The sequence below is a fragment of the Chiroxiphia lanceolata genome, chromosome 4, assembly GCF_009829145.1.
Source record: "Chiroxiphia lanceolata isolate bChiLan1 chromosome 4, bChiLan1.pri, whole genome shotgun sequence".
NCBI classification, from domain to species: Eukaryota; Metazoa; Chordata; class Aves; order Passeriformes; family Pipridae; genus Chiroxiphia; species Chiroxiphia lanceolata.
The window spans coordinates 44,743,784-44,764,491 of record NC_045640.1 but is presented as its reverse complement, the minus strand read 5'-3'; the positions used below and the strand labels follow the sequence as shown (position 1 = coordinate 44,764,491).

General features: G+C 38.0%; 1 protein-coding gene across 1 annotated transcript; it reads right to left on the bottom strand.

Annotated features, from left to right (window-relative positions):
- Positions 1-263: 263 nt before the first annotated feature.
- Positions 264-18,347, bottom strand: PLRG1 (pleiotropic regulator 1). The gene is made up of 15 exons (XM_032686231.1): positions 18,254-18,347; positions 16,229-16,335; positions 15,871-16,013; positions 14,822-14,875; positions 13,183-13,276; positions 12,673-12,763; positions 12,411-12,512; positions 10,248-10,340; positions 9,736-9,885; positions 9,519-9,620; positions 8,899-9,001; positions 8,535-8,643; positions 6,867-7,006; positions 4,105-4,298; positions 264-3,144 (listed from the first exon to the last, which is right to left on the bottom strand). The coding sequence occupies exons 1-15, from the start codon at positions 18,260-18,262 to the stop codon at positions 3,085-3,087; spliced, it is 1,551 nt and encodes a 516-aa protein (XP_032542122.1). The 5' UTR covers positions 18,263-18,347; the 3' UTR covers positions 264-3,084.
- Between the last annotated feature and the right edge of the window lie 2,361 nt (positions 18,348-20,708).

Here is a 20,708-nt window from a genome sequence, read left to right as displayed (position 1 = left end):
TTTTTTTTTTTTAAACATGTTAGAGAAAATACATGAACAATTCTGCATTTGTTTTGCTAGTCCCTTCATGCAGACCGGAAGCTCTCCAGAAAATAACAATCAATACTTTCTCTCTTCCCATTACAGCTGATACACAAAAATATCTGTCACTGTACTATGGGAAACAGTGCATTCTAATCCTAAATTACTTTCATTTTCAATACATATTTAGTTGTTTTTTGTTCTTCTTACTACAAAAACCATAATGGAAAAAACGACATGAATTCAAATTGTATGGAAGGTTTTATTGATGGCTAAATTGCTGTCACATCAGGTGCACTTTAATTGTAACCCGACAGAACTAAAAAGAAATTGGCTATTAAAGACTTAACATCTGTAAGCCTTTAAGTTGCCAGACATACTGTTCTGCACAACTTTCATGCTGCCAGCAAACAACAGCATTTTAGCTGCATAGCTAAATGCTTTAGTATACAGCCAAGAGTGATCTTGAAATTTATCCCTGTTACCAGTTACACTTTTTTATGTTACAAACAAAAACCATTTTCTTACTTCTCTGCAATTATGTACAGTATAAAACAAAACTCAGGGTTTGTGGTAGAAATTATTCGATCATATACAGAAGACAACATCAAATTTTATGAAACTAAGGACAATAATTATTTTCTGAGATTAGAGTCCCATTCAAGATTACTTAAACTGACATTGCAGTGCGATGCTTTCCAGAACCATGGAAATACACCCAGTAGACGAGACCCTCCTCTTCTGCTTCACCTTATGACTTACATGGACAAATCTAATGTCACTGTGTATCCTACATGATCATACCTATGTGTGTCACAACTCACTATCTAGGCTTGCTTTGAACTAGAGAAGCAGTTAAATGATATCTAATAATCCTGATGTACCATAAACAATATTTACAGAAGTGTATGTGATGATATTCACTTTACTGTCAAGGGGAAGAAAAAACTGCTGGGAAGGAAACGAAAAAGTAAATCAAATGCTCAAGAATACAAATAAGAAAAAAAAAAATCACAATTAGAATGGGACAACATACTAGAAAGCCCAAAAGGAAACGTATTATCCCAAGTAATAGCGCGCAGCCTTTAATTTACAAACCAAATCTTTACCTAGGGCACAAAAAAGAATGCCCAGGCAACCACTGCCCCATGATAGCAGATTCCCACAGAAGTCCAGAGAAGAAACACAGGTTCTGCAGGAGACTTTCTGATATCTCTTCAAAGTGATAAAAAGTGTAATAAATGCAGTTTCTAAAGGAAAATGTCAGTACAGAAAAGATGTGCTAGAACAGTGAGCCAAGATCCATAATTTCTCCATCCTAATTCCAAACTATCAAAAGAAATAGACACTTCTTAAAAAACAAAAATCCTCTACAATCCCACTCATTTTCAAATAAGTTCTCTCTCTCCACTCCAGTTTCCTAAAGAGGATTTCACCGTGAGCAAGAAAATTCTGTGTAACAGCAATAATTCATGGATTTCTGGAACGAATCATTAGCAGTGGTACACAACATGCATAAGCCATAACCTGTATTTTTACCTATTATGTTAGGTAAAATGGAAAGAGCAGTAATCAAGATCCAGAAAAATTCAAGTTACCATTCAAATAAAAGATGTTTAATCCAACTCATAAATACCAAATACTCCCCACCCTTTTTGTAAAGTTGCTTTAGACAATAGTTGTGAAACAAAATTCAGTTATTTATGCAGCATGGACTTCCTTAAAATGACATTGTCAAACATTCAGAGTATAAATACAAGACCTCCTGTGCATCGTAAAAAAGACAAAAATTCTCATAATATAAACAACACTTAGTTTTACTAGCTTTCTGTAAGTTACATTGCAAATAATTCATTTCTCTAACATAAATCTCAGATTTGAAAGAAGACAGGCTGGCAAATAGAAATAATTATTGTGAACTGCTTGCTATCAGTGCTGTGGCCACAGATTAATTCTCAGCATCTACCCAGCATGAAACTTGCCAGTGCAGCTATTAACACCACTAGCAAAGTTGCCAACAACTGAATGGTCTGATAACTTAATGATTTTCTCCCCTGCCCTGTGAAGCACTTAAGAGCAGCACAGACAGGACAGATAAGCAGTAGCAAGGAGGCTTTAGTGCTTGTTATGTGACAATTTGTAAAGCCAATGAACGATTTGTCCCTTCAGAAGTACAAATTTTCTTTCAGAAAGAGTTTATTTATTTTTAAACTCCTTCCTAAAATCATGGGAAGACAGCAAACTGTAAAATTAAGGCTTAAATTAATCACTTAAGAGTTTTTCCTCAAACTCAGTTTTAAAAGTTCACTGGACTCTACTGTCATATATGCTTTAGATAAGTGGAAAAAACAGCTGATTTACAAAGGAAGTCAACTGGTCCTAACCCTGCAGCAACTGTGAACAATATGGTTTGACAGCAGTCCTTGCTACAGAAGGTCCAATCTGAAACAATATAAGTGAAGATGAGTACTTGCATTTGAAAGCTTTCCTAGAGAAAGAAATACTTTGAAGATCCATTTCATTCCATAACACAGCACCAACAATGCTCAGTGGCTGTGTTTATAAAGCAAACTACCTTATTATTGTGTTGTTCTGCTTCTTTCTAGATTACTCTGTTACTCTAATTTAGTATCTATTTAGCATATGTACAAGTAAACTATACTGGTCTAAAATCCAAGTGTCCCCAAGAAATTCCCAGAAGATGGCTCCTATGCATAAATTTGCAATTAACTTTGGAGGTCAAACAAGGGTCTTTCAGAAAACCTAGCTCATCAAAATATTTTTATAAGAATCTATGGAGTGTGTAAGTCTAAAAAAATAACCACCTGCACATCTATCCTTTTCATGAACTATACATGCTCCACAAAGTTAACAGCTGCAACTGGTTTGCTGGGATCACAACAAAGAAAGACAAAAGGAAAGAGAAATAAAATTTATTATAAAACATGTTGAAATAGCAATGACTTAGCTGACTTTTTGCTCTGCTGTTCTAGGCAGAACAAAATGTGACTGAATGCTCTCAGGAAGGCCAAAACAGAATTACAGAAGTAGTATGTTGCTGCATTAAAATCGTTTTCTCTTGATAATTTCTGGTTTCCAGCTGACAGGATGAGTTTCTTCAGTCTAAAGGGAAAAGAAAAATCTTGTAAGGATTATTTTAAACTTGAAACTCACCTATAATTAGGATTTAGATTAAAATATTACTCATCAAGTATATATACTCTATTTTGTAAGCAGTATTATAAATATCTAATTTACTATGTAATTAATTTACCCAGATGAAATTTTCTATCATCTCATAGCAACACTTGTTCTGTTCTCTTTTCTTTTTCCAACAAGGCAAAAAAATCAAGTTGCCAATGGCATTTCAGAAACAACACTGTGGTTATCAAAGCATATGAACAAGAATCCCAGTTACAGTCCGTCCAGAGATACCTACATCAGTATTGGCAGATGCCATGGAGTCTGCAGTTTGCCCAACTGCAAAATGGATACAACATTTCTTATTCCTTTATATCTAAGAGTTGCTCCAAGTCTAATTCAGTGCAAAAATTCCAAAGTATAATAAAAATCCTTGTATTCTTTGTATTGAAGACATACACCGATAAACTATACAATCACCTGTTGTCTTCTCCATCGGTAAATGGATTCAGATTTGAGAATAATAGTTTGAAAATAAGCTATTCTGAATAGGCCAATAACTAGCTCATATACAGAAGTACAATAAATCTTTAAAGTGCAATCCTTTTGCTAATTCCCATGTTTTGATCAATACAACCACACACAGTTCCCCACTGGGTTCAAAATACAATGTACGTTATTGTATTCAGATTTCTCCAAACTTCATCACAAAGGTCTTTTGCAGAAGAGTTGACAGACCTAACACTTACTTGTACTATAGCATATAATAAGAATTAGGAATGCAGAAACTACCTACCTCTTAATGCTATTACATATGGCTTTCAAACTTCAATAAAATGGATTACACAAATCTGTACATGTCCCCTATAGACATGTGTTACATTTGTTAGAATTTTTTTTTTTGATTTCCTGAAAATACTTTAAAAAGTCACTTTGACGTACCGCAGTATCATCTTCTTTGTATACTTTTATGGTTTTATCAGCTTCAGCAGTTAGCAATCTGCTTTCTGACTGGTCAAAAACACAAGCAAATATTCCCGATTCACTGTCCAAAGAGCCTGGCTGTACAGCTGCATGTACTCTCTGGAAGTTGTATCCAGTTCTCCAGTCCCAAAGATGCATAGTACCATTATCAGCTAAAACAAACAAACAAACAAACTTAGTATTTGGACCAGTTAATTTGTATCTGTTTGCTAAAAACAGTATCATTAACAACTAATAAATACATCAGGAATACATCATATAACATTCATGTAGAATAGCTCAGTATACTCTGAAAGTTTTCTGATTTCCTGCTGTTTTCCTTCTTAGTTAAGAAAGGCTGATAGAAGCTTCCTCACAATCTCATTCAGTTTTCATCAGACAACCCAGAGAGATGATACACTACATTAAAAGGCAATTGCAGCAAGTTGCTTTGGAAGCACAGTAAGGACTGGCATTCTGAATATCAAGCTCCCTGCTCTGTAGCTCCACTAAAGCTGAACAAAGAAGCATCATCTTGCCAAAGAGATTAGGACATTTAGGACTCTTATGTAATGCAAAATAGGTTTAATGTTCGAAGATGTTTTATTCCAAATACAGGTTAAACCACTGCCATTTTACTGCTACTGGCATCAGCTACAGGGCATTCACAGCAATCTGAACTCTGTATTCAGAAGGATGTTCTCAAGACAATTTTTCAATTACAAAAAACAATACCCTCCCAAAGCATTATCTAACCAAAGCAGATCTATTAAAATTTAAATTTCTCCACAGCTGCCACCTCAACAAGAAATGCAGATGTTTCAAGAAGGGTATTCTAAGGTAGAATACTCCAAGGTAACATCAAGTATTTTAATTCAGCATCAACTTCTTTGAAGTTGCTGTAGATAGAATGAGGATGTAAAGGAGGGAATCAATATTCAGATTTTAATTTTTAAAAAGTCACAAATAAAATACTTAAAATAATAGTGGGGGTTTTATGTGGAGAAGGAAAAGGAGTTTTTTAAGATTCTACTACTAACATAGAAAAGTCTTACAAGGATGTTCTAGAAGTGTCTTCAAATAATAATGAAAGTATTTTGTTAAGTTCTTGTTCTCACTATGAATGAGCCAGTTGTCAAACACAGCTTTAACCAAATTTTTATACATACTTGAAAACATAACCAGGCTAAGGTAACAATAGAACTGGCTATTTTCCAACTCCTGCTTAGCACATTTCCATCCTACTCCACATCCCCAGCCTATAACACATACTGTATTAAATGACCAAGTGCATTTCAGTGTTTCACGGTGTAACTTAACTTTATTCTTTTTATGCTCTGGTTACAAACACAGAAATGTTTTTCTTAACTATCCCTCTGCAAGTTCATTGAACTGTCTTAGACTGTCTTATCACCTGTGATGCTGTGAATTGAGTCCCATCCTTGTTTGCAACTACCCAAAACAAAGATTAGACAAAACCAAGAGATGAAAATTCAGGCTCTGCAAGTTATGTGGAGCAATACAGTCTCACCTCTCAATTTGCCTCAGACTGCTAGAGCTCTCCCAGCAACTAGTCTAGGACCTCAGAGATTTGGGTTTAGCCTCTTGCTGTAACTGTGTTTTCCCATGCAATCTTAAGACTGTTTCTCTAGAGCTCATCTCTCAAGTTGTAAAATTAGCACTTCCTTTTTCCACACTGTTTACTCATTTCCTGTTTATAACAGCAACTACATTATAAACACATGTACCCCTCTCCCTCCTATGCAGGCACAATGCCTTAACAAATAGATCCAGCTGGGATTTCTAGAAGCCACTTTCCAAAAAGCTTGCCACTAAAAATAAATCTTGTACAATAAGTCTCAGATTATGGTTTCAGTAACACATATTTAGAATAAAAGATTTTTATTACAGTGTCATGTAATATAGAGAAAAATGCTACCTACAATATGAGATAAATGTTCTTACATTAAACTATTCGTGATCAGATAACAGTAAGCATTCAAGATGCTTTTTCTACTCCCACAATACAGGTACATGAACACAAACTAATAGTTCTAAGATTCTGGGAGCTCACAGACCAGTAACAATACTCTAACGTATCACAGTATATTAAATCCCCAAAGTTTTTGAATGAAAGAATTAAACTGATGTATAACAACAGACACAAAATCCTCCCACAGGCACTGGAGCCAAGTGGCTGATTTCTTAATTTAAGAACATTTAATACTGCTGACTTTGATTCACAGGACCAAATCAAATTTGGAGATTAGCTATCACTCTTTTAACAGACACAAAGACAACATCAGAAAATACGTGCAAAAAACTTGAAGATAACAGAGCCAATGCATTTGTGCTGCATAAAAAAACCAAGGATCTATAGCAAGCTTTCACAAAATGTTTCTATATCCTCTATCCATCATCACATCACTAACTCTTGAGGAGGCACTAATAATCAGCAGATCATAATGGAGGGACTCTGTAGCCTTGCAGCAGCAGCCAGTGGAGAAGAGGAAACCTCCTCCCTGCAGCACATGAGAAGTCCTTCAAATACATTTTTGTGCATGCAGCTCAGTAACCTCCAAGAAGATAAAACTGGCCTAACTCACTATAAATGAAATGGTGTGCTGTAGCAGACTTATAGGCCCAGATAAAGCAGAGCTCAAGTGAGCATCTTTGCCTAAAGACCTGCAGCCACATGTACACGGGGGAGTGGGGAGGAAATGTGTATTTCTCATTTTTACCTCCTGAGACCAGAACACCATCAGAATTTACAGCCAGTGTGTTGATAATAGCATTGTGGCCAGAGAGGTTCTGAATGAAGTTTCCATCTGGGAATTTCCACTGCTTAATATTATCTGGAGAACCAGATGCAAATGTGTAACTGAAAGAAAATAAACACATTATATGAAAGTTCAGAATAGTTGTAGGGAGACCAAATGTCCTTCACTAAAACTACTGCTAAATGCTACTGCTAAATGGTAGTTGCAAAATTACTTAATACTAGAACTGCTTTTCTGACATATTTCCTTCATATAAAATTAAGCAATTTTATGAAGTCATGAATTACCATTTCTATTGTTTTCTTTCTGTTCCACAGACTAAACTTTATAACATCCTATCTGGCATAGGATTTAATATATAAATAAATATTTAAGATGCACATTAATTTCTGATCAGTTGTTATTCTGACAAATTTTCAAGTATAAGGGCATCATCAGCAAAGGTAACAGGAAAAAAAAAACCAGCAACAAACCCTAAGCAAAATGCCCAGTATTGGCTCGTCTTCCAAAACTACACAGCCAAGGATGAAGCGCTGAAAAAAAGTAACTAAGAAAGATATTTTCTTTCACTGAGTTACCCAAAGATAATAAATTCCTTAATTTTAACATGTCCAAGCAGTTACATGGTTATTTGGGTAGTACATACAAAAGCCTGTAGGAATACTTTCACTTGTCACAATGTCTAAGAGATTTGCGATTTTATGAATTCTACAACTAAAAAAATAAGTATAACAAAAAAACCCCAGAATATTAAAAAAATACAGAAATACTGAAATATAGCCTGACAGGTGCTACTGTTTGACAAGAACACCTCAAGCTTATTTTCAAAACGGTTTAATTCATGAATCTGAAACAAGAATTATGTTTTTTTCCCCAGAATATAAGTAAAACTAGGGGGGTTTCTCTGCTATAGCTAACAGGCTATAAAATTTTTCAGGTACATTTAAGATCAGAATTTATTCATATCAAAGATTGTGAATTTCTGCACTGATAGAATGTAATTTTAAAATATTAAACATCCAGAAGTACTGTAGTTCTATGTGAATTCCTTTTTAATGAGGATTTATCCAAATAGGCAACTGTTGGTCCATCAAAATATAGCATCTAAATTCAGAGCACTTCCAACATCTGCTTCAAAGATTCAATTCTCACAGCAAGTTTCTTTTTTACAGCCAGTTAGATTGAAATGTATTGTGCAGTGAACAACATATTCAAAAAAAAAAGCCATTTTATTAATCATTGCTTCCTTTAGCAATAATCACATTGTGCAATGGCACATTACAAAACACTTCCTCCCAACCAGCATTCAGTTATACATTTGTTATTAGCCTTACAAGCCCTGTATCATTGATTTTTTAAGGACTGAATGAAAGGCACACACACATAAGTAACCCTGGGGGATATAAGACATTCTCAGGATTGCTAATGTACACCAATGCCAATACTAGAGAAAACACAATCAGTGTAGTAAACTGTATTTGATAATTGATATATACATTTTTACATCACTCTAAGTGCATTAGTCACTCACATTATTATGCCCTGCCATTCTAAATCATCACTCACATTGGCTTTGTCACGTTCCAAAACTTTGAACTGTGAAAGTGTAAAAGAATGAGGAAAACTTACTGTCTTGGATGTAGCACTACTGCTCTTACAGATTTCTTGTGATTTGTTAAAGTAACACGAGTTTTTCCTGCCACTAAATCCCAGAGCCGTATGGTCGTGTCATGACTGCCTACAGTGAAAAGAAAATTTAAAAAAAATAGTAGAAACCATCACATTGATTCTATCACAATCACTACTTTCATAAGGCAGACAAAAATTTAGATGTGATAGAGACAAAAATATTGTGCTAACGCTATCTCAGACAAAAAACAGCCCGGACTGCAAGAGTCTTTTACTCAGTTTGAAACCTCACAAAATTACTGAACAAATACATTCATTATTAGGTTTTTCAATCATGTTACTCATGAAACCATGCCCACTATACCTGTAATAATTTGTGGTTCTGCAGCTTGGCACTTCACTGTCGCTACTGCATTTGTGTGTCCCGATAGTGTGTGCACACTGGCCTTCGTCCTTACATCCCAAATCTAGGAATTCACAGTAAATATGACAGAGGTCAGTAACAGGTGCATATTCAATGTATTTTAGGCACTGTCATTGATTACATGATTTTCTTGCCATAGCCTTAAAGATTACATAATGGTATTTAGGTGATACTTTTCATCCAACAATTCATCACAAAACTGCCTCAGCTGGCAAACTTCAAGGTGAGCAGGGAGCCTCCCAGTGAATTTCTAGGCATATGGATAATTTAAGTCCCCATAGACCCATACCATCTTCAAATACTAAGCAAACCTATATATACTATGCAGTCTACCTACTAATTAAGAAATAAAATGTTACCCTGAATGACATTGCACGTTTCTGTATTTGGGCTTCTCAACAACGTTTGGGTTTTCTCAACAACGTAGGTCAAAGTTAACACAAATCAACTGAGTATTTCATCTAGATTGATGTTAACTTTCGGTAAGTGCTTGTTTTTACAAATGAAAGATATTGAAAGACACATATGAAGATGTTAAAATGCAACAATGCTGTACTTACTCGTGCTGTTGAATCTCTGCTACACGTTACCAGTACATCTATTGTTGGATGCAAGTCTAAACCATAGACAGCACTTAGATGACCATGGTAATGTCTGATAACCTAGATGAACAAAAACCACAAAAAACACAAACTGATAATTGAAAGAATATTCTAAATGCTTTGATTTTTATATTTACCACCACCAATTAAATCAAATAAAGAAATGACAGCTTACCTTATTGTACTCAAGATCCCAGCATTTCACTTGTTTGTCTTCTCCACAAGAAAAGAGGTATGGACTTCTTGCACTTACTATCACCCCTCGTACAGTACTGATGTGTCCCGTCAAAGACAATTTCAATTTGCCACTAGCAAGGTCCCAAATCTGCATCAAAATAGTTATTTTGAGGTAGACAGGTAAAAGTTCTACAGTGATAGTCTGGATAAACAGCCCAGATGTAACTGATTCTGCTGCACTGTAAATTAACAAACATTTGCTTTCCAGATACATTTATTACCATGCATTTATTACCATGTAATAAATGAAATATTAAGAAAAGAAGTAGTACTTCTCCACAAATCCTTTATGGCAAAGCGATAAAAGGAAAAAAAATGTTCTGCAGTTCATTATTCTGCAAACAGTAACCAAGAAATTGCTTGCAAGGGCTAAAGACATTTTTACATAACTAGAGAACAAAAAAATCCACCCCTTGCAAACTTTGTCAGTAATTTCTTCCAACCTCTTACCTTTATGGTTCTGTCAGCAGAGCCAGTAACAAACCACTGATTTCCTGGTTCTACTGCAATACATCTCACCCAGCCCAGGTGACCACTGATAACCTTCAGAAAGAACAAACACTCTTCTAAATCAGAAATAATACATATACATCTATTAATGTAATTTTCACTGTCCAACACTGCAATTTGCTAGTATTCACCAAGAAAAGTCAAATGCAAAATGAGATCTGAAGAAAGCTTGATTCTACTTTAGTTAAATGAAGAGACAACTAGAAATTTACATGTCATACACGAGACTTGGGGAACTCATAATACGGAAAGACCCTGTTCCTACAAGCAATTTTCTTCACATTTTTTAAGAGTCTGTAATACTGCAGCTCAACACTTGAAGCTTTGCAGAGAAAGACTATTTGAGCACAGGTTCCTTATGCTGCCATACAGTGCTTATACAAAGAACAATTATAAAAATATCGGCTATTAAATCATGCCTCTCAAACACCATCACCTCCTTTTCCCCAAATAAGAGGTAATATGAGCGTGTCAGAAACTTTCTGGTTACAAAGTAACGGAGGCTGATCTGAAAAGAAAAGCTCTGCCAATACAAGCCTTGCTTCCAGCAGCATTTCTGTTTCTCTCGTTTCTCCAAAGTCAGACAGCTAAACTCAAAACCCACTGAATGTCATATTTCGTGTACTGTCACACAGCTCATTTCGAAAGACTTAAAATTCTTTGGAAAGCTAAAGTGGAGTCTTCTGATCACAAGATCACAGCCACAAGCATCTGAGATAGCTGCCTAGAGTTCTTCCTAGTATAGGAATAGAAATGGGCATTTCTGGGGAGAAATCTAAGATATTATTCATCTGACCTATATTATGTCCCCATCTTTCACAAACAACTTCAAAACAAGCTTAGGAAAACCGGTTAATAGGTAAATCTTAAGCAACACATAGATGAAACCCACATTTGGTGTTCCACCTATGCTTCTATTTCTGAGTTGTCTGAACAAGCTTTTGTCCTGTTCAGCAAGGATTTTGACAACAAACCTTCACTAGAAGTATTTGTATGTAGAACACATATGTGTATGTACAGTGACTTGAACTGTATTTACAGTATTTCTCTGAAAAGAAAGTGCTCCTAAAAAGTAGACATTTTTAATTTGTTTGCCCTAAATCTCTCACGGGTTTATTTTAATGGCATTTGTTTTAAATTTTATAGCAAACACATTCCAATACTGCTGTATTCAAAAACTACTTTTTAAGATTAGCCTTCAGATTTCCAACTAATACAGCATTCAGGACTCTTCTAAAAATGTAAATGCCTACATATGGTGCTATATTCAGATGAACAGTGCTAAACCAATAGAATTCTGATACTAGAGCATAAGATTTTAAAATATCAGGAAAGCATAACATTTCTAAAGTAACATTCACCCTTCTTCAGACAAAATATGGAATGGTTTAATTTCCATAGTAAGAACCAGAAAAAAACCCACAAACATGTTCAAACGGATGCACCAGAAAAGTTTAAAAAAAGTTTAAAATATCTGAACCGATACATATGGCTTAGAGATTCTCCATTCAACTCCATTCAGCTACTCTGTCACAGTCATGATTACAAAGTTCAATGACATGAGGTTTTTGGGGAATGGTTATTATTACCTGCTCAGAAAATGAAGAGGCAAATTAAATAATTTCAAAAATAAGATTAGAAGTCAAGCAATCATAACTGTAGAGATAATTTGTGATTACAGTACGTAGTTTTTTCCCCTATTTTCATTGCAAATAAAAGAAGTCTTGATGACTCATTCACTGAGTGCCTTTAAGTGTTTTCAGACAATTTCATTACATTAACAGTGCTAAAGTACTTCTTCAATGCTTTATTAGTTTTGAATTTTGCACCTTGTTTTTGAGTTTCTCCACCCAAGAATCTCACTAGAAAAGAAAAAACAAACTTTCTAGCAAATTTATCACAATACAGCTACAAAAGAGTAAAAAAGTTTGTAATTTAACATCTTTATGTGAGGAGTGCGAGTATATAACTTAGTTGCAATCAGTTTTCATTTAATTTCATTTTTGTGAATGAGAGGAAAAATTATGCTTTGAGGTCTTTATAGAACATAAAATATTCTCTTACTTTTATATGCATGTTCGTGCCATATCATTTGTAACTTACTCTGTACAGTTTCCAAGGTGGATGCCACTGGGGTTTGGGCATGGTTGGAGCCTTCTTTGGCACTAATGCAGAATTTTTGTTTCCACCAGCTTCCACCATAGCCTGTAAGTTAAAAGGAAGGTTACTCTTATGTTTTGTAGCTTACCTCTTTGCCCCAAACCTAAAGCCTTCTCACTCTGATCTCCACACAACACAAAAATGGATTCAGAAGCAATCTGGTCAACACCATGTACTTTTCACGTTAGATGTGCAACAGACTCACCACGGACATCCCAGGAGGCTGCGAACGCTCAGATATTCCAGCGTGCCTGTAAACATCACCCACACCAGCAGCTGTCCGATTTGCATCCAACCTAGGTTGAATGAAAATGGTTGAGGAATTGCAATCAACTTTCTCCTACTGAGTGAGAAGGTATCACAGGGCTGCATGCACTTGAGTGTTGTACACCTCTAAGGATGGAGAGCCCAGAACCTCTCCTGGCAACCTGCCCAGGGCCTGACCACCTCAAGGTACAGGACGTCCACAAAGCTTCACATTTTTTTCTTCTACCTAAAAAGAATTTTCCTTGTCCCAACTTCTGCCCATTGCCTTTCCTGACATACAAAAAAAAGCATACAGAAAAGCGATGCCCAGCCACACTTAAAGCAGTTTCTTTAAACATTTTAAAATTAGAATATTTTAATTACTCAAAGTAGCTCTTATCCCAGTTTCTGTGATTTGCCTTGAAATTCCCATAGATAACAACAGTGTAATGAGGTAACACAGCAGTACCTGGACTGAGAAGCAGGAAGTGCTACAGCCAAGGACTGTGCTGCAGATTCACTAGGCATCCTCTGGACCTTAGTATCTGCTGTCAAAGCCACACCTTGAAGAGAAATAACATGTCAAAGACAACTCCATTAAACAGAAACTCTCCAGAAGTGTATTATACAAACATATACTGCAAACAAGGGTCTGATACTAGCCTGTAATATTAAACCTCTCCCTTCAATGACATTTTCACATGCAAGTCAAATCTACTGCAATCTTTATTTTGGCCCAGATCCTCTCCACCTTGATTCTACTACATATATAAGTAAACAATTTCTAGACTAGGAAACAATGTTTCTGGTGTTGGAAACAAAAAGAGTCATACTAGGAGCAGCATCCATCTTTTTACCCAGCTTCAACTGCTATGGAAATCCAAACATCACAGAAATAAACATGATCCTGAGAAGAATTTGCTAACTTTGGCCCTTTTGTACACTTTATTATGCCATCCCTATGTGGTGGTTGGCATCACACAGTGGTGCCAGAACTACAAGAGGTTTAGTCCCACTGAGAATTTCAGACTACATCTTAGGATTTATAACCTTATCTCAAGAACAGCAGATCATTTTTATCAAAAAATCTGAAAACTCTTTGCAAAGTATAGTTTTGGTGCACACTAGTGAATTTAACTCATTGCTTTATTTCTATTCCTAAGCTAACTTCTGCCAGTTGATGACAAAACCAATATTTGGGCAAGCTACTCAGATTAACACAAGAAAAAGCAGAAAAAGAAATCTGATTTTTAACCCTAACATATGATTCTATTAAAGGAAGACTAAACTTGAGGAAACCAGTGTGAGCAAGTCTTGATCCCACAGTTACAGGCAACCATGCACATTTTTTAAATGGTTGAGGGTCCACTGAACACTCACATTTGTTAATTTACAAACCAAGACACAACAGATTTTCCACTGTAATTCTAATAAACTTAAGCACAATAAAAGATCAGCAGCTAAAACTAAGCTGTCACAAGAACAGAGCAGGATTCATCAGTAACAGTGACAATTAGCAATGGCCAACGTACCAACATAGGAACATAACCCTTCCAAGCACAGACAAAACCAAAGTACACTAAAATTATTAGACCCTAATGTCTCTTCCTCAGAGCAAGGTGGGGAAATCTACACCTTTCTGCGATGGTGAAGAAAAACATCATATATTCCATATTGTCATTCAACTGCCTTCTGGTGTGAACCACCTCCTCCTTGTTCACCACAAAATACTAAGAGCAACTCTGACACAACAGTGGAGGCACCAGGGATCTGTGGGTCTTGGGAGAGGAGATGCCTAGAACATTTTTGTGATGATGTTACCAGGGAGGTGTAACCTCATAGAAAAAGATGACCATTCAAATGATGACATCCACTAAGGCTCAGTGAGCTGCATCTGTACCTAAATCCTCCTCCCACCTTCTATCCCAGAACATTTACCAGCCCCAAAACTCTCTGCATTATTACTATGAAAGAATGGGATAGCATTATCCACTACTATGAAGTATGGATTCACATCAAGAGGAAGACTGCTCCTGCTAGGATGGAGGCTGTCTTGTTCATACAGGAAGCCAAAAATTCCATACAAACACTTGCAAAATTTTACTTACCAGGCCCAGGTGGGTATGGGTGTGTACCAGTTACCATATACTCAACTTCTTGTCCTAAAGAGCAACAACATGTTGTATTAATAATTACATTTTATACTGCACTGCAAATAATGCACTCAAATAGCAAACAGAGGAAAACAGAGCAGGTCATACATAGCAGAAGAAACCAGTAGCCACTTCCAATGTACTCAGACATTTCTCATTTTCATTAATTTAATTTGTTCAGGTTACCTCCATTTTCTAAAACTCAGTTTTAAAAAATAATTAATTTAAATTGTGAGAAAGGGACTCAAGAGAAAAATCTTCTTACTGCCTTTTGAAGCAGATATTGTGGGAAAGGATTCAAGTAGACAAACAGCACAGTTTCTGAAATGTAAGCTAGTAAAGACAACTGGTTGTCCATATTGTCAGAATTGAAAAAGGTTCTTTTCTTCTTCAAATATTTTTCATTATCTCCCAGCATCTTTCACACTGCTTCCAAATAAAGTACCTTGGGCTAAATCTCAACTAAATATCAACTATCTCAATTAAAATGAGGCAGCATTTGGCCCCGTTTAGAAGAGAAATTTCTATATGGGATCTACCTAATATATACACATTATACATTACAAAATATAGATTAAAAAAACCTGCAGATTTGAAATAAAGAGTTTTCTGGTTTATAAATTGTATGTCTAAAAGGCTGTAAATATGCTATGAAACAAAATTTAAAAAAAGAGCATGGCCTTGATCATCATGAACTTGCAAAAAAGAGAAATACATTACTCATTTTTAACACCTAAGTGCAGCACATACTTATGTTATCAAAAATTACTTTTTAGTAGTGAATCACTATAAAAAATCCACAGCACCTGTTAAAACAAACTTCCCTCTTGTTCTGGATCACTTACCTCCTGCAGACCCTAGCCAGAAAAATATCAATCAAAAAAAGGTACTTTGATTTCCACGTTTATCTGCAATGGATTAACACTGGACTGCATTCTTCAGACTTTGTGTCAGTGAGACTGTTACAAAAGAAAGGGCAAATACACCACTAAGAGCAAACTAACCTTGATTTCCAGAGTACTGTTTGTGTCCATATGGATCCCCAGTGTTCGCGCCTCCTTTCTCTCTCAAGTTCTCTTTGAGAGTCGGCATGTGCAACACTGAGCCGTACTCTGTACGCAGCTTCACTGCCATTTTCACTTTGTGACTGTTGGAAGAGTAAAGCATAATCCTGATCACACCCCAGTTTCTGAACTGTTATTAAGTTTTGAAATATTTTACAGAGGATGTTATAAAACTTATTCATTATTCTAATATTTTTATTTTCTCAAGACTGTTAACGCTACAGACACACCTGAATTTCTGACTTAGAAGGAGCAATCATTAACATAGTCCTAAAACTTCGAGTGCAGCAGCACTTACCTTTCTTCATCTAATGGGATGGGCTTGGCATTATCAGCTACAAACATATCATGGGTTCTCTTCAAAGACCTGAACACAAGTGTGTGCACAGAATGCTTTTGGACTTCCTGAAATAAAGAAAAGAACATTGAAACACTTTTGGACATATTTAAACGAAAAATTGAAAACTGAAACATAAATCAAACTGAGGATCAATTTCAGATCTCAGTACTGTTAGATGGCATGCAACTGTTTAGTTCACAGAAAACACTTATCTTCTTGAAAACTAAAAAATTAAGTTTATCTGTTAATTGTTTTACTTCAGTGTTTATTCAAAACAAAATTCCCTTCTTGAAAACTGACAAAACTTGAAAAGCAAGCCAAATGCTTTGTTCAAACTTTTTGAACTGCTATCTATATCACAAATCCATGAGTACACAAGCGTCTTCCCCTCATCGTTTCCAGTTCTGTTTCTGTATGTAGGAAATAAAGAACCAATTCTGAAAAAAAACTCCTGTAAATTTTACTTTACTACCACCATAAAAAGAACCAGGGCAATCATCAGTTTCAGTGCCACTCTGTGTTAACACGCCACAATCTACTCAGAGAAAACGTGGGATTGAACCTGACAAAACTTGTTTTCTTCTTGTAATTTTTGTTGGTTTCTATGAGCAAAACATACTTTAGATCCCATTCAGGAAATAAAAAGCAGAATTATAAAGCTATCAACTTATATAGCATATTTGCTTATCGGTAGCACAACTCATGTTTTCATTAGTATTTTCTTTAAACTTAATTTAAAAAATCATTAGAAATCTGAGCCTGATTCCTTTGGTACAAAGCTGTGCCTGACTGTATGTTCTGTATGTCGATGAAAACAATGGCAACAAACTCGAAGCTACATTAGTAACTTGTGGCACCAAGTATGACTCAGCTGGCCAGCTTTCAAGATGCACTCTGCAGGTACTTTCCCTGTTAAGCTCTGAAAATTGTCTCTTCACTCATCAGCCCATTTTGTAGCGTCTGTTACCCTTCTAACTCAGCAGCACCTACACCTTGCACTTTTTGCCCTGGCTCAGAGCTCCTGCAAACTCCAGGCATTAAGTGAAAAAATCCCTAATGCTTGGAACTGGGTTAGGAATTTCATACATCTGAAGAAAGAGATAAGCATTACAGCAGCTAATTACTACTCCACAAGAGAGCTGCTGACATCACAAAACAAGTAGTAGGTAACACAGCACCTCCAAAACAGGGAAGAAGCTTCAGCAAGTATTTCTAACAGATGCTCTTCTGTAAAAAACACCTCTTAGTGTTGCATGGAGCAGCAGCCTTTGCACCTTCTTCTATAACTCTGACAACACTATGTACTTTTACAAGTGCATGACATTCACCCCACAGTAACAACTCCATGGCCTACAAAAGCAGTGCCCTTCTCCACAGGCAAACTCCCACAAAACCTGTACAGTTTTCCTGACAGGGTGACAGAACCAATAATTCTCCGGAGGTTGGGCAAAATAGCATCACTTCCCCAGAATCACAGAATATGCTGAGTTGGAAGGGACCCACAAGGATCATCGAGTCCAACTCGTGGCCCTGCACAAGACCATCCCCAAGAGTCACACCACGTGCCTGAGAGCATCATGCAAACGCTTCTTGAACTCTGTCAGGCTTGGTGCTGTGACCACTTCTCTGAAGACGCTGTTCCAGCATTCAACCACCCTCAGGGTGAAGACCCTTTTCCTAATACCCAGCCTAAGCTTCCCCTGTCACAACTTCAGGCCATTCCCTCGGGTCCTGTCACTGGTCACCGCAGAGAAGAGATCAGTGTCTGTTCCTCCTCTTCCCCTTGTGAGGAAGCTGCAGACTACGATGAGGTCTCCCCTCAGTTTCCTCCAGCGGCCTGTCCCACCGAGGGGACAGTGACGGTGGCGGGCCCGATGCGGCGCTTCTCATGCCCGGCCCCGGTCCCCGCACGGGCCCCACTCGCCCCGCTAACCCGGCCCCTGGTCTCGCCCGGGGCGCCTCAACAGCCCTCCAGCCCCTCACCTCCGCCATGGCGCTGCCGAACTCCCCCCGTCTCAGCCGCCGCCGCCGCCGCTATGGAGGCGCTTCCGCCGCCTGCCCGCGCCGCACCGGAGGTGACGCGCGACGAGCGCCCGAGGGGCGGGGACAGTGAAGAGAAGGGGCGGGGCTATGGCGGGCGCCCCGCGGTGTGCCGGGGGCTCACGGGTTCGAGAACCGCTGGCGCAGCCGCAGCGGACGGTGCGAGTCACCTCCGTGAAGTGGATAAATATCTAAAGGTGGGGGTGCCAAGGGGATGGACCCAGGCTTTGCTCGGTGGTGCCGAGCAACAGGACAAGAGGCAACGGGCAGAAACTAATGCACAGGAAGTTCCACCTGAACATGAGGAAGAACTTCTTTGCTGTGCAGGTGCCCGTGCACAGGGACAGATTGACCAGAGAGGTCGCGGAGTCTCCCTCACTGGAGATATCCCAGTCTGGACGCAATCCTGTGTCACGTGCTCTAGGATGACCCTGCTGGAGCAGGGAGGTTGGAGCAGATGCCCCACTGTGGTGCCTTCCAGCATTCCCCACCCCGTGTCTCTGTGCCCGGGGGAGGTGCCAGGCCCGGCCCCGCTCTGGGGGACCCTCCCGGGGCAGCGCTGCGGGGCCGGGCCCGGCCGGGAGAGGGCGGTGCTCAGCTTTGGGAAAGGCGTCTGGGGCGTCGGTGCCAGCCCCGGGGCGGGTGACACGTGTGCGCTGTTTCCTCACCCTGAGGGGTTGAGTATGCCCTGGTCAGCCCGGTTTTATAGAAATTCTCGGCTTTTGTTGCAATTGTGGTAGATCGTGCAGCTACAGCTTTTAGGCATTTTTTTTTTTCCTCGTAAATTCTCAAGAATAAAGCCACACGGTTTAGAACCGGTGCGATATGGGGTATTAGCCATTATAGCTGGTCTTTTGGGAAAAGTATATTTAGTTTAGGTCCAGAGGACCTCATTTTGATGGAGACTGAGGCATGTGAACGAGCTGGCAACCCTTGCATCTCAAGGCAAAAAGAGTAGGTTGTGAAAGGACAGATGTTACAGTTCTGTTCCAAATGTATCCTGATATTCACCTGATTTTTCATTTCCCTTCATAAGGAGAATAACCAAATGCATCTGCAAATTGCAAATAGGCACCTGCGTACTTCACATATACTCATTTGCTCTTAAATTCAGGAAGTCTTGTCCTCTCTAGCAGTAGCTGGGATTTGGCAAGCACATCTTTTGCAGTCACACCATCATGATGCTCTTCTTTACCACTATACCAGCCACTTACTCAGTCTGTCTGCATACCTGAGCTGTGAACAGTTCACAAACTGATTTGGGCTAAAAGTAATCCAGTGGAACACCAGTTGTTTCAAACCTCTGTATTTGCCACAGGACAGCATTAGCCTGCGATTCTTTCTGACACAAAAATTGCCTGCTTGACATAACGACCATGTCTTTTCTGCAGGTGACTCATTTCTCATGGCTGCATTGGTGGTTTATATTTAGCTTTTTAAGATACAGTGATGGAAATGTGCTCCAAGCGTCTTTGACCCCCAGTTCCTGGTGTGGGTAGAGGTGGAGGAAAGGTGTCAATTACTTTGTGTCACTATCGGTGCAGAGTATTGCCAGCTCGGTTTAAAGCCCAGCCATCCAGCGTTTGTGTTTAACGTGACGACCTGTTTTGGTAGTCACTCTGGTGATGCTGGCAATCCCTGCTGGATTTCAAAGCCTCTAGTAAAGGTCAGCACAACATCTCAAGGAGGGGGAGCATCACCTGTCTTTGCTTAAAGTGCAACCTGGAGTGCAAACTCCACAGGGCAGTGTGTCAAAATGGGGCAAGCCTGTTATGTCCTCTTGGGCTGGTGAGGTTAGATTGAAGATACACAACATTTGAAGGGAGATTTGGGGGGTAAGGGATTTCAAACAGGTTTGTCTTTTTTTTTTTTTTTTGGAGTTTACACACAGAGTAGCATGTGCCTGTTGATCAGTCAGTTGACTGGTGGATTTGATGCATGGAAATGGTTTAAAGGCTAACATCTGGCAACATACAGAGTGACATAGATGTTTCCTTTCTATTGTCTGTTGAAAGAAATCAGGCTTATTTTACTGCCTTTTTAAGGGAAACCAAATTTAAAATACAGGCTCTGATAGCAAATTAAAAAAAAATCTCCATTTATATTTAGCCAGAAAACTTGACTATGCTGTTTATAACTATTATTATTAGAATTCACCTGGCCCTATATTTGCTGTACTGTCTCTCATTTTTTACAAGTAAACATTCACTTTGGAAATTTATAATCTCAACTTGTTTCCTGGTGTTCTTGTAATGCTTTAGAAAATCAGAGGACAAACTAATCTTTGTAATAATTTTTTTTCTAGAAGGTCTAAGCTGAAATTTAGTCCTGAAACTTCAATAAATCATGTCAGTAATATTAATAAGAATATGCACTTTATTAGTTTTGTTATATGTGG